The following is a 13532-nucleotide window of genomic DNA, read 5'->3' on the forward strand; positions in this document are numbered from 1 at the left end:
CTCGGGATCCCGTCCGCTCTCCCCTTGATAAACCAGATACCGCCGGACCAGTAGTTGGGTCGGTGACGACTAGCGAATCCCTGGTGTTGTATGTCTTATTTTTTTTTAGTCTTGTTGCTAGCGATGTTCCTAGTCCCTAAGAAGAAGATGTGAATATAGAGTGCCCTAGAAGAAGTTAAAATGGCCGAAGCCATTTTCGTCGTATCTTATTAAGTAGGTTAACTTTGAAATTAGTATCATGGTTAGCTTGGAAAATGATTGAGTAGGTATTTACTACGTACCTTAGGTAGATATTCAATCTACATGTCGTTCGTGATTTATGATACGGGATTTTGTGGAAGAAGAATCTACGGAAAATTCTTAGTGCAGCTTAAATCTATTAGTCTGAACTTACTATGTCCGATGGTGCTCCGGGAATGAGCTCGTGAGAAATTCATTCAGAAATTGGCAAAATTGTAAAATCCTTAGAATGAGTAAATATTAAGTCCGAGTCTCTAGATCTCGCCATCTATGAGCTTACCTAGGTGTATAAAGGTTAGTAGAAGTAGGCATACACATACATTTGGGGTTTCCATTAGAATCATGATGCTTTCTAAATTCACATTGCCATTTCAACCTTTCATGGCATCTTTAGAGGCAGAAATTTACCTCAAATACCTCCTGTAACATTGTGACCTTATATACCAATTCTATCATGACAGTTAAAGCGATCATTTATATTTAATAATATTGCTAGCTTTCCGGAATGAACTACATTAACGTTTGTTGAAATTCCATAATCGTGACGTGTAAATGTTGTTGTTGTATGACTCCCTTATAGACTCCCACGAGACTGAATTATACTCGACAACACGATTAAAAATATATATCTTGGAGTACCTACAGAGTAGTGCACAACGTAATATCGATAAAAAGCTTATGATAGAGGTAACATGTGACGTGGACTCTTATATTCCAAGGTTAGAATCAGCTGACCTAATTACTATAAGTATCGTTAACTGCCGACTCCTATGATATAAAAGGCAAACATGAGTCCAAGGAATATAGTTCACGCTATGAATCGGTACACTTAGGATGAAAAGCCTCTTCGGAGATCTTGTACTGCTACAAAGATGAATGGTATGGTGGTGAATATCAACTTGAATCCTGGGTAGGTAGACGATGCTGGTCTCTCGCCATGAGAATGATAAGGAAGCAAAATAACATAAGTTATATCGCTTGGCTACTTTTAGACTCCACAAAGGCAAAGAACAAAACAGAAAGAATCTAACCTCACCTCTTTACCTACGATGTACAACATGTCATCACATGTCATCACTATCATCTCAAATCATCTCACACACACAAACCCCATCAAAGCCAAGAATCTTTTCAAAAGTCTCTCCGTTCAACGAACGTAAGAGACCCGATTAACCACTCTAACGTTACACTCGATACATGCTTTTTAATTTTTGACATAGGAACGCCCTCCCTATGACACATACACAAGCAAAGTAGATTATCTACTGGCGGCTCCCATCGATTCGGTAGGAGTAATAGCAAGAAGCGGCGATGCCATACAGGCGTTGTCCATTCCTGCGGATCCCACCCTCGTCTCACGCAGGCACATAGTAAGTGGACAACTGGACCATACCTAGGCAGACAGCTCTTCAAGTGCTCTTCTACCCCTTCGGATTGGTATGGAAACCGTGACGTGTACCATATGTGTATGTAGTGAGCCGCCCAACACAATTCCATTCCCGGCATCTCGTTACTATGCCTAATGACAGGGCAACGCTTAGCTGTCTTCGACAGGTCCCACGTAAAATGACCTTAAATAGATGATCTTATTCATTCCTAATAGTTAGATTATCTATTCACTCTTTGGAGCAAGTCCACCTGGTGCTGGAGGTACTGGTGGCGGAGGCGGAGGTCCTCCACCATCTTCTCCTGTTCCGGGAATAGGCGCCAACTCCCCTGGAGCCGGAGGTTTAGCAGATGATGGGACAGTCATGGGACCCTTCGGGACAGCAATACGATTAGTCAGCTTCTCTCCTCGGATGACCTTCTCAACTTCTTCTTTGCTTAGTGTCTCGTATTCAACGAGAGCCTTGGCTAATAAGTCAAGTTCCTTACGGTGGTCGATTAAGAGTTTGCGAGCGCGTTCATAAGCTTCATTGAGCGTACGCTGGACTTCTGACTCGACTTGGGCCTTGGTCTCACTGCTCAGAGTATCGTATCGGCTCCTATACTCCATGTTTCCAAGTTTAGCCGACATTCCTAAGCCTGCAACCATATCGAAGGCCACAGCGGTAGCCATTTTGAGATCCTGAGGCGGGATGTTAGTACATATTGCTTTGAGTATAAGGGACATTATGACGGAGACGTCTTACCGATGAAGCGCCACTGGTGACCGAGTTGAGTCCGTACACGATCTCTTCCGCAAGCTTACCTCCTAGACACATGTCTATGCGAGCTAGGTAGTTGCTGATAGTGTATGAATACTTGTCCATTTCCGGAAGAGCTGCGGTATGACCCAACGAATGGGCACGGGGGAGAACGGTAACTTTGTATAGGCTTGAACCAGAACCCTTAGTTAAAAGGTTGACAAGTGCATGACCAGCTTCGTGATAGGCTGTCATCTCCTTCTCTTCGGCACTAATGACCATAGTCCTTCGCTCGGCACCCATGATAACTCTGTCCTTGGCCCAATCGAAATCTTCTTTCCTGACCATGGAAGCCTTTACCTTGCTAGCGTGAACTGCAGCTTGGTTGACAATGTTTTCTAGCTCGGCTCCAGAAAGGCCAGAAGTACCCAAGGCGATGGATTGGAGATCTACATCTGCAGCGGACTTTATTTTCCTGGAGTGATGCTTCAGAATGGCAAGACGACCGCGTACATCTGGCAGATCGACGGTGACGTGACGGTCAAAACGACCGGGTCGCGTAAGGGCTTTGTCCAGCATCTCGGGGAAGTTCGTAGCACCGATGATAATAACACCACTGGTCTGATCGAAACCGTCGAGCTCAGTTAGAAGTTGGTTCAAAGTCTGCTTAACATATGCGGCGTCGCGCGCGTTACGGCGTCCTCCAATAGCATCGAGTTCGTCGATGAAGACGATGGCGGGTGACTTAGACTTCGCAGCGGCGAAAAGATCCCTCACTCGCTTGGCACCGACACCGACATAGACTTCATCGAATTCGCTACCGGACATGTAGAAGAACGGAACACCAGCTTCGCCGGCGACAGCCCTAGCAAGAAGAGTTTTTCCAGTACCGGGAGGTCCAACTAGCAGAATACCCTTGGGTAATTTGCCACCGAGCTGCGAGAATTTGTCGGGGTTGCGCAGAAACTCAACCATCTCTTGCAATTCTTCCTTAGCTTCGTCAGCGCCGTGGACGTCCGAGAATCGAGTCTTCTGGTGCTCAGCCTTGACCTCGCTTTCGACTTTGCCTCCGGGCCGCTTAAGAACACTTAAACCCTCAATGAGCATAGTCACAACAACCAAGCTCAGATAAGTAAACAGACAGAACCATAAGAGAAATTTGACCCAACGGAAGACGCTACCACCAAGTGTCTCGTCGACGACAACATGAAGAGGACCATCCTTTCCACCGGTTGCCTGACCACCTTTGGTGGAAACCGCTAGATTACCACCGCGAGATCGGGCGGCTAGAGCCTGAGTTACAGCTTGGATTTGTGTAGCCGTGAGATCTCCCGGTAGATTCTTTATAGTATGGCTGATATCCTCCTCTCGCATACCCTGACCTGCACTAGGACTTATCATACTTAGTGCTTTGTGGTATGCTTCAGTTGCTGCAGGATTTGCTGCAAACCGTCCAGACTGATATCTCTCGATGATAATAGCAGGCATATTCGCTCTCAGGAGGGATTGGTAGAATGCATTCTGAGCAGTGGCACTTGTCGGGTTTCTGTTGGCAGATTCCTCCATATGAGCGAGCAGGTTCCTAGACAATCCACCAGTCTGGAAAGATCTCCGTTGAGGCATATTCATCATATTGATCTTCATGAGCGGGTTCGAGAATGGACGTAGAGAGGTCGCGGTAGACATAGATCGAAGCGGTACATATTGCGGTTGAAAACGAAGTGCAACAGGGCTTGCCGCAAAAAGAGTGGCACGCCGCATTGTCGAAATCGACGAACGGATATCGAAAGGAGCGGGGATAGTATTCATATATGTAGCGGTTGGGAGATGGGCGTCAAGTTGAGCATTCTGAAGAAATTCAGGAAGCTTGAACTTGGGCAGACCGGCAGAGGCCTCAGTTTGGACATTCGATTTCGTTGGTTGTAATCTTGGCTCGACTTTCTTAGGTTGAAGCGCATTCGGATTCAAGGACGGGAGCGATGATGTTCGGAAAGGTACCATCACAGTATTGAGGATTGATGGCCACAGGTCCGTTGTCGCCGCCGCGATGCTCGGAAGAGCTGACGTTTGGAACGCCATGGCGACTTGACTCGGCGCGCGCAGATGGCTAGTCAGCCGAGACAAACGGTAGAAAATACTCTCTGCTTGGGTTTAACAAAGTTATTGAAAAATATATCACGTATGCGCAACAACGGCGATGATGTAAAGAATAGATAGAGTACAGAAAGGATCGCCGACCGCCACCAATTCAATCAAATCCAATCAATTCGGAAATCGGAAATACTGTAGAAATGAATCTAAGGAAAAGGAAAGAGCGGGTAGCTTCTAGTTCGTAACTAGGGAAGAGGCGGCATTCTCCTAAGGCTAACTGTAAGACCTTAGGAATTGGAAATCGCGATAGAAAATAATCGAGAATTGTGGATTTGCGGCGAATCTGTGAGGGAAGTTCGAATCTTTCGAACTTTCCTTTTGCCTCTGGTGATGTGATGACCGGCAGGTGCGCAACATTGGCTGTCCTTACCAATCGGCCGGTATTCGGCAAAAGTCTGCCGCCGGGATCGTTTTAAGTGCATAATTTATTCAACAATTTGCTCAACCACCGATACAATGTTATCGGTATTATCGGTTTCAGGCAGCTTTCAAATGTCGTCACAGTCGGAGCTCCGATCTTAGAACCCCCGCTGTTACGGGAAGTCACGATTTGTAGGGGACAGATAGCGCCGTAATGCCGTAACACACGTCAAATATTATCACACCTGGCACTCTGTAAATTTAGATTACTAGTACCTATTTCACAGATGACATGAATGCTGATTTACTCATTAAAATCAACACTTCAAATTCCACCCCTCAGTCCTAGACATCAATAGATACCCAGCATGATAATCAATCATCATCCTTGGTCAATCCCCGGCGGATTGCCAATACATTATCCACGATTACCGCGTCAATACCTTCCTTGACTTGTCGCTAAATGGAAAATATTTCAATTAGTTCTTGTTCTTTTATTTGCGCAAACGGCATGAGCCAATTGAAAATAATGGGGCGACATACCTGGACTAGAGAAGGGTTGTTATTCTGCGTTCCATAACTAACGCAGACTAACCCGGTCTGTTTGACTACCTTAACCAACCGAGGGCTGTTTACAAACGGCTCCGCGTTGCTCACGATACCAAGGAGGTTCCACCGGCTAGCAAAGCGTACAGCCTCCTGAAGACTGCTAGCTCTGATATCGCTGACCTCTTCCGTTCCTGCGTCAGTCAGGAACAAGATCGGAATGCTAGGCTGTTTAAAGCTGAGACAGAGACAGATGTCTGGGTTGAAGCTGCTGAAGATGATGTGGCGATTCTTGGCCATGTCGTAGACCTTGGCTAAAACTGTGTCGCAGAATGAGTTGAGCTCAATCGCGTATGTATCCATATCTTCTTTCTCGCTCTCAAACAACATAGGATATTTCATCTCAATGTTGAATCCTACATTTTCCGGAACTTTCTTGAAGAGTTCTTCAAGTGTGGCAAAGGGCGCTTGGACGAAATTGCCACGAGTGTTCGCCTTATATCCTTTCTGCTTGAAGTTGAGCGTGTATTTCATACGCTCATTAAGATTGTCCTTGACGCCCTTGGCTAAGTCCATAGAAAGAGACCGTTGCCTTGACCCGGACTCTTTCGCACCGTTTCCGTTCGTCTCCGTTTTCTTCCTCTCCGGCGACACTCTTCCGGATCTCGATTGCGACTCATTGTTGATATGAAGGAATTGCTCCAATGTCAATGTATGAACTGGCGCATCTATCCCCGTCTCGCTTACTAAGAAATCATGATATATGACTGGGACGTGATCTTTAGTTAGCTGGACATCGAATTCGACATAGTGAGCTCCCAGGTTCGCTGCAGCAATGAATGAAGAGACTGTGTTCTCTCCCAACTGAAGCGACTTATTCTCAAGGAAATTCTTGCCCAAGCCACGATGACCAAAGACCATAGTAGAGGACAACTTCTTCCAGTACGTTTGCTGTGAGTTGATTTCCATGTTTGGATGGGAGAATGGTGTAATAATGAGGAAATTGAAGTTGACTGCACCGATGACTTCCAAATTCGCACCCATTATTGGCACACATACATCACCCTGAAGGTTCATTCGTTTCGTTCCAATTGACGGACGAACTGAAGATAGCAATGCCACAGCGCGGCCTATCTTATTTTTCTCGTTTCCAGAGTACGTCGGCACAATGTCAAAGAGTAGCCTGACATTTGAAGCGTCCGAGGTAGTGAACAAGATTGGCTCGGTGGAGATGTTTTCATGCACGGGCAGGTCAATAATAGTAGGGTCTCCTTGAGCGCCTTGCGCTGAAACCACAATAGACAGAGCTGTGTCGAGTTGATTCGTATGGGCTTCCGTCAGGGGAACGCGGTCGAGCTTAACGGCTTCGGTATTCTTCCGCATATCCATAGAACCCAAACTCACCAACACGAGACTGCGGTCCCTAAGGTAGCGGTGTCCGAAAGACTTAATCGGCTCTGCGATTCGAGTGCTTCCATCCGATTTTCGGTCTTCGAGGGATGATGTCTCCGGAGGCGTCGACGGTCCAGAGGATGGCGTTTGGTCGTCTTCCATGGCGTTAAGATATGGGGAGTTGACTGTGTACTCCGCAAGAAGTTTTGAAATCTTCAGGTGTCCCCTTAAAGCGGCGTGCTCTTTCGCCGTCCATCCAAACGAGTCAGTTTTCCCGGCATCTGCTCCAGCTTCCACTAGGAGTTGTGCCACATCAAGATGGCCGTCTACAGCTGATATGTGTAGAGGAGTCCACGCAAACGACTTCTCTGTCAATTCCAAGTTTGCCTTCTGCTCGGCTGAACCATTGAGCAAGATCTTAGCGCACTCGGCATGTCCGAACCTAGCGGCAATGTGCAGTGCGGTCTCGCCTGTCTCGTCCTGCCAGTTGATATCGACACCAGCCTCTACCAGCAATCGTATTATGTATACGAAATTCGATTTTGTAGCCAATGCCAACACAGCACTGGACTTGGAAACAGGTTTCCTTCCGTCTTTGTGAGTCGGTCCCTGCCAATTCTCGCCCTGCAAAAGGCATTTTGTAGTCAACGGATGACCGCCAATAACAGCGAGGTGAAGTGGCGCATTGCCTTCTTTATCCTGCCACTGTGGAGCATCAATCCCGTCCTCGACGTTGAATTGCCCCCATTCCTGCATTTTTGCCATGATGACTTGGCAAAGAACGACAAACCCAAATTGCGCCGCATAGTGTAAGGGGATGCGGCCGAGGGAATCTTTACTGACTAGCGCAGCGCGCTGCTCTTCCTGGAGGCAGTCTAGAAGATAACATAGAACCTGTACTGTATCGTCTTCCTTGCTCAACAGCTGTGGATCTGCACCATTTCCATTAGCGGAACGTGCTGTCGTGGAACCGTTGACTTGAGCCGGTGCAACATAATGACTATTATAGTGAGATTTGATTGGGAGGGAAACCGCGTTAGGTTCTAAATCACTCGCTAGAGACGATTTACTTCTCCCAATATGGATGACTAGACGATGGACGCAGTTCCGCTCGTTCAAATCATTCGGCTCTTCTAACGTCTTAATCTGTTTCAAAAGATACGCGATACAAGCCTTTGATCGGGCGGAAATTGAACGTTGGAGGAGGCTTAGCAACATTTCCTGGGAAACCTGTTCTGGTGTAATCAGTTTTTCAGAGGTTAGGCTAGATTCCAGGGTCGTTACATCGTCCTTGCGAATTGCTGCGTCGAGCTTATCGAGGATAGCTTGTGAAACGCTTAACATGGCCTTGGCGGTCACTCTTCCGAGCGAACGAACTGAACGTGTAGAATTTACTGATGCGGCATCGTCAAGATTCTGGGCATCCCCTAGGGCCGATAGCCATTTATTAATCTCGTTGATCAATCGTACGGTAGTTGTATCCTTGGCGAACGGTTTAGGGTCGACTTTCGTCGTGATGTACCGTTCCTGGGTAGTCGTATCAGGTACTTTCTTGTCTAGCTTCTTCGTGATCTTGACGAAGCCTCTGCGGTTAATTTCGCCGAACCATTGGAGGTTTCGAAGCTGATTCCGAAGCTCAAGTAGAGCTCCCATAAGTTCCTCGCTCTCTTGATCATCTAGATCGGTAACAACATCGGGACTCCTGCCATATCTATCCTCGAGAAGCTTGATACGGCGATGGGCTTCGGCGAACTTCTTATTGTAGAATGAGTCGACATCCTCGAGGTTACGATCCAGAGCGAAGAAAAACTCTGTTGGATTAGGTTAGGGGATACAACCGGCATCGACGTAGCGTCGAAGAAATTAGCCCACCTGCTAGATCAACATTCTCTCCCGCTTGTGCTGCTTTTGTAGCTGCCTTGATCAACTTCTTAAGGCCCTTGTAATTGATATACGAAGCCGCCCACTCGGGGACTTGGTTGCGAGGTAAGCTATGGTAAACTGTGAGCCTCTGTTCGCGAGTGGATATAGAGCTAGGTATTCAAACTTACTTTCTACCAAACTTCATCGTGTCCTTTTCTTGTCTTGTTTGGGTACGTATACGAAAGAGAGAATGAGTTGAAGTGGCAGAATGAAAATTGAGTAGTGCGTTAAGTAGCTTAAGCCAAGTAGCAAACAGAGCTACACGTGTGACTTGGACCAAGTGACAAATGTAATACCTATGATGTGTTTAGCTCGAGATTCACTATAGCTACGATTCTTGATAGCAGATCTTACGTCTGTTCAATGGTTATGGTGAGTTGCGTATTGGCAATCGATGGAGAAGTAATTTGTGATTGCGAACGGTTGAAATCTACAACATCGACGTAACGACGACGACCTCAATTAATACTTGAGTCTTGAGTTGATCGAACGATGATGATGTGGCCGGTGGGTATCATGAGTAACCGGTAGACTGTGCCTCTTGTTGCTGTCGATGGCAGATATCTGGAGCCATTGATATGTCTATCAGACTCGGGGAGGAGAGGGAAGACAGTTTACCTTTGTAGAAGGTAAGAAGCAGCAGAAGTGGGTAGGAAAGAAGAGAAACGTCTAGGTGAGGATAAGAAGCACTGGGTAGGTATGTACTTATTAAGAATCCACAATCCACACGACGAAGCGTGTCACTGCCTGTGTAATTGTACCCTCTTTGTAGTGGTTAATGGTTAAGTCTGGGGAGATTCTGCAGCCACTTCTGCTAGTTGAGACCCCTAACGGTCTAACTTTTTAGGTACATATACTTATGTATATGCCTAGCTCCATAGCTCCAGATGTCCATCGCTCTATCGCTCTATCTGTATTCTCAAACTGGCAGTGACGCAGTAAGCCCTAAATAGCCCATTTATGCTCCGCTTTTTTACCTTCCCGAGCGGTGAGGTTAAATCATTGAGTTTTTCAAGGTTCTTGTTGGTTCGTACCTAGGTAGTCTTGTGGGATCTCATGGGCCAGTAAATCCTTGCCGTGGGGAGACGTGATGTAGATTCTAAGCTATGATTGGCCAATCGGGATAAGTTACGAAGACACCCTTTCGACCCGCCCGCCCGCTAGTGAACTTTAAGTACCTCGTTCGTGCTTGTTTCTTGCTGGACTTGACCGCGGCTTCACCCCTTCATGCTGCGTACCTATGTATCTGTCAAACCACCTACCTAGTACCTAATCTTATAAAACATTGAATAGATACTTCGTACATAGTCCCACTCGGCATCAAATCCATCAAATCCCTTTCCAAAGTTGGGCCGACATTAAAACCGATCCTATCGAGTTTCCTCACGTTGCAGTGAACGTCTATCGGAACCGCCTAGACTCGAACCCTTAAAAAAGTCCGAAGACAGGACAAAGACCCACTGGGAGCCCCAGGTGTGACAATGTTGCAGTATCATTTATCACTTATTACCATGCTACTATGCTACTATGTAGTGGGTAGGGTAGTTATAATGCGATGTTTATCTAATGTATGCGGCAGTCTATTTCTATGCTGCTATACTTATTTCGACGTTGTATCTACATAGACGTATGTGTGTAGGTATCCTGTCTTAATATAATCCCTCACACCGGCTTACGCACCTAAGCATCTTCACTTACACGATATAGAGTTGATGGCAAATATCACGCACGAAACGAAGAGACACATCCAAAGCTAAGCCAATAGTCTCATGAGTTCTACATAGTACTTAGACGTACCATAGTCATATTTTACATGGCCAGTTATCTAATAGCCGGTATCGGTCTGGAAACTGCATGATCATTACCACAGCGCAACCAAATATTTTGGAATCGGCTAACGATCAGTTGAAAACGTCAAAGTAGGTATATATGTAAGTAATCTTATGTATACGATTTTTTTATATACAGGGGAACGGAGGCCTGGTTCAAGACTCCCTAGTCCTTATGCCAAGCTTCTCCAGATCCAATTATGGTCTCCTTTATTCTGCAGGGCATACCTCATTTTCACCCCACAACTTCTATGTATGTACTTGGATCCTCATCCCAAAGCCGCGACGGGCGAAGGTGAATCCTCGTCACGCAACGCGGATGGACCCATTGAACGAGGCTTTGTGATCGGCTCGCTTGAATTTAGCCCCTCATCGACACCTAATGCATGTCCTCTTGGAACGATGGTATTTGCATCGTCCGCGTCTTCTAGAACCATTGATGGGTCCTGACTGGTTCTTATTGCGGGGTTTTGTTGGTCGCGTGATCCAACACCCTCTGTTTGCTTCGTCTTTCTAACCTTGCAGATGCCATACCGCATGTGATATTCCACAAGTTTTTCGAGAGGCATCTTGTTCCAGTCCGGGTGTCTATACCTCAGCTTGCTCTGAAACCCACCGATCAGGCGTGCAAATAGAATCGCCTTGGCCGTATCTACAGTGTCGGTGAGCTCCTGCTCCAGTTGTCTAATAGACTTGCTGTAATTATGATCTCGTAATCTCCTGGAGGTACCTAGCTTCGGGGCGTAAAATGTTGTAAGAGTAAATATGGTTAGGTTTTCTGCGCCACCCGAGTTCTCTAGCCTTCTTGCCAGCCCTTGGTCGGGTAGATTTTGAAGAAGTTGTAACTTGATATCCCCTTGCGTCATGTGGCCTTTATAAATTTGAATCCTTTGAAGAGCATTAATAATCGACTTTCGTCGAACTTGTTGGGGGTAGCTTAAATCCCAAGGTCGTTTATTTGCGACAAGCCCAGTTGGATCGAAATCGTAGAGTGTCTTGTATTTGATGATAGACGTGTTTATTATCGACGTTATGCTCTTGATTTTTGGTTCCATGTCACGGCATCTCTCATCAATTGAAAGGATTTTAGCCATCTTGGAAAAGTTGGTGAGCGGCTCCATAATCTTTCGCCTGCTCCGCTGAGCAGATTCTAGAGCGGCAGTCGTTCTCTCAAGACGACTAATCAATAGATCAGTCGAGTGGATCTCCTTCAGCGTAGCCCTGTATAAAGCTGCAGTCTCTCTTATCTCAAGTTCAAATTGAACTCTAGTCAATATGGACCTCAGCCTATGTTGCGTCCGAGCGTAAGTTCCAGTGACAGGTCCAAAGATATCTATGTCTGGAAACCAGCATATGTCTAATAAACGAGAAACACTTATCACCACCTGGCGAGACGCCGCTACTGGTTCTTCGTTGACAATCCTCTTAACAATGGCCATGAATTTGAGCATATTCTTCACAAAACCTCGGACCAATTTCCGTATTGCTGCGTAGTCGACAGTTGCTAAGCAAGCACTAAAAAGGTCTTGGAGCGTTTGAACGGGGACGAAACCTCCAACGCGCACACATGCGACCAAAGCCATGCTAGCATTCCGAAGTTCTCCGCGATGGAGATAACCTTTAATGAGACTGTTGAATACAGCATCATCCCTTTGCGCCCGTTCCACAAATGCGTGTCGTCGCGAGGCGCAATTTTCGGTGGCCCATTTTAACCATTCTTGCGTGTAGATGGCTTTCTTATCAATGATTCGATAGTGTAGGCCGTCATCCTTAACGCCCCTCATTCGCTGGATAATATCTCGATGACCTTCCACTTGACCAGTTCCTCGATAATGGTTCAGCAAGCACACGATGGTCTGCTGGGTGGCAGGCCAAGTGGTCCGGTGAATATATGAATCGATAACTGCCTGGGCAAGATCAGGGCGTTGTATCCGGTTGAAGCCAGCGATAAGAGTATTATATGTATGAATACTCGGAGGGGCGCTAGACGTCAAGAGATTGTAAGATATCTTAGCTACAATTTCTGAAGAACTTGTAGCTTGGTTAAAAATGCGGCGTATGGATTCTCCAAGAAGAAGTCGGTTCTTTGCGGTGTCATCGACATCCGCATAAGGTTGATGGTAACTGGGGTAATGTGACGTCCGTAGCGTATCTCGAAGTTCGTTCAAGAATTCATCTACTACCGTTGGTGTCCCATTTATTTCTAGATTATCCTGACTCCGGGTGCTTTCGTTAGTCTGGTTCCGCCATATTAGTTGATTTACTAATCCTATAACCGTCGATGTTGTCATCTCCAAATGTCGATCGGACCTTGGTTCTCTATGTATATATTCTAGATCTTGTTCTTCCGCAACGATGGCGGCTTCGATCTGCACCCACTCAAGTTGGGTTTGTAGCCATGACGAATATAATAGCGGCCGATGAGCAATATTGCACAGAGCTACCAATTCTTGTGGCAATGCATGTGCAGAGCTGGAAGTAATTGCGTTCAACACACCCACCCCATGGCTGTCGTGTTGGCGGGGCCTGTCGTCTTGTCGGTCGGAAGACTCTTGAACACCCAATTTGCCTAACGCATTTCTAGCTTTTTCTAACCTCTCATCAAGTTCATGTCTCCTATCCTCTTTCCTTTTCGAATCGAAAACGGTGGCGGCACCGAGAATAGTAGTATAACACGCGGTGAAAAGGTCAGCAGGGGAAACTCTGCGTCTCGGGGCCGCATTCGTGGATCGGCGTACGGTTATGTGAGCGGAATGGTGGCATAATCGACAGCGACACGAATTCTGCGCTTGTGCGGCCCTTGACCATAACGAATGCATACCTGAGGTATGCCATCTAGGTCGATAGAACCCCAATTGGCGACTACGGGGCTTCTATAGGTGTTGCCCGCGTTTCGGAAGCTTCGTCTTCTAATTTGGAGAGTTTATCATTTTTTATCAGTTATCGTTCGATATCGCGATTCAGG

The 13532-nt window shown here is 46.5% G+C and overlaps 3 protein-coding genes across 3 annotated transcripts; all 3 read right to left on the bottom strand.

The window, feature by feature from the left end:
- Positions 1-1123: 1123 nt before the first annotated feature.
- GGS22DRAFT_169967 (peptidase family M41-domain-containing protein) lies at positions 1124-4845 on the bottom strand (the record flags this gene model as incomplete). The annotated part of the gene is made up of 2 exons (XM_047962399.1): positions 2373-4845; positions 1124-2308 (listed from the first exon to the last, which is right to left on the bottom strand). Coding segments are annotated over exons 1-2 (2525 nt in total), but the record flags the coding sequence as incomplete, so codon positions are not given.
- A 407-nt stretch (positions 4846-5252) lies between these two features.
- Positions 5253-8883, bottom strand: GGS22DRAFT_181150 (glycerophosphodiester phosphodiesterase GDE1; the record flags this gene model as incomplete). The annotated part of the gene is made up of 4 exons (XM_047963842.1): positions 5253-5336; positions 5421-8626; positions 8688-8806; positions 8867-8883. The coding sequence occupies 4 exons, from the start codon at positions 8881-8883 to the stop codon at positions 5253-5255; spliced, it is 3426 nt and encodes a 1141-aa protein (XP_047816477.1).
- A 1788-nt stretch (positions 8884-10671) lies between these two features.
- Positions 10672-13472, bottom strand: GGS22DRAFT_169973 (uncharacterized protein). The gene has a single exon (XM_047962400.1). It carries the CDS (start codon positions 13384-13386, stop codon positions 10837-10839), a length of 2550 nt encoding a protein of 849 aa, XP_047816478.1. The 5' UTR covers positions 13387-13472; the 3' UTR covers positions 10672-10836.
- Positions 13473-13532: the final 60 nt, after the last annotated feature.

This window comes from Annulohypoxylon maeteangense, assembly GCF_022496945.1.
Source record: "Annulohypoxylon maeteangense strain CBS 123835 unplaced genomic scaffold GGS22scaffold_15, whole genome shotgun sequence".
Classification (NCBI taxonomy): domain Eukaryota; kingdom Fungi; phylum Ascomycota; class Sordariomycetes; order Xylariales; family Hypoxylaceae; genus Annulohypoxylon; species Annulohypoxylon maeteangense.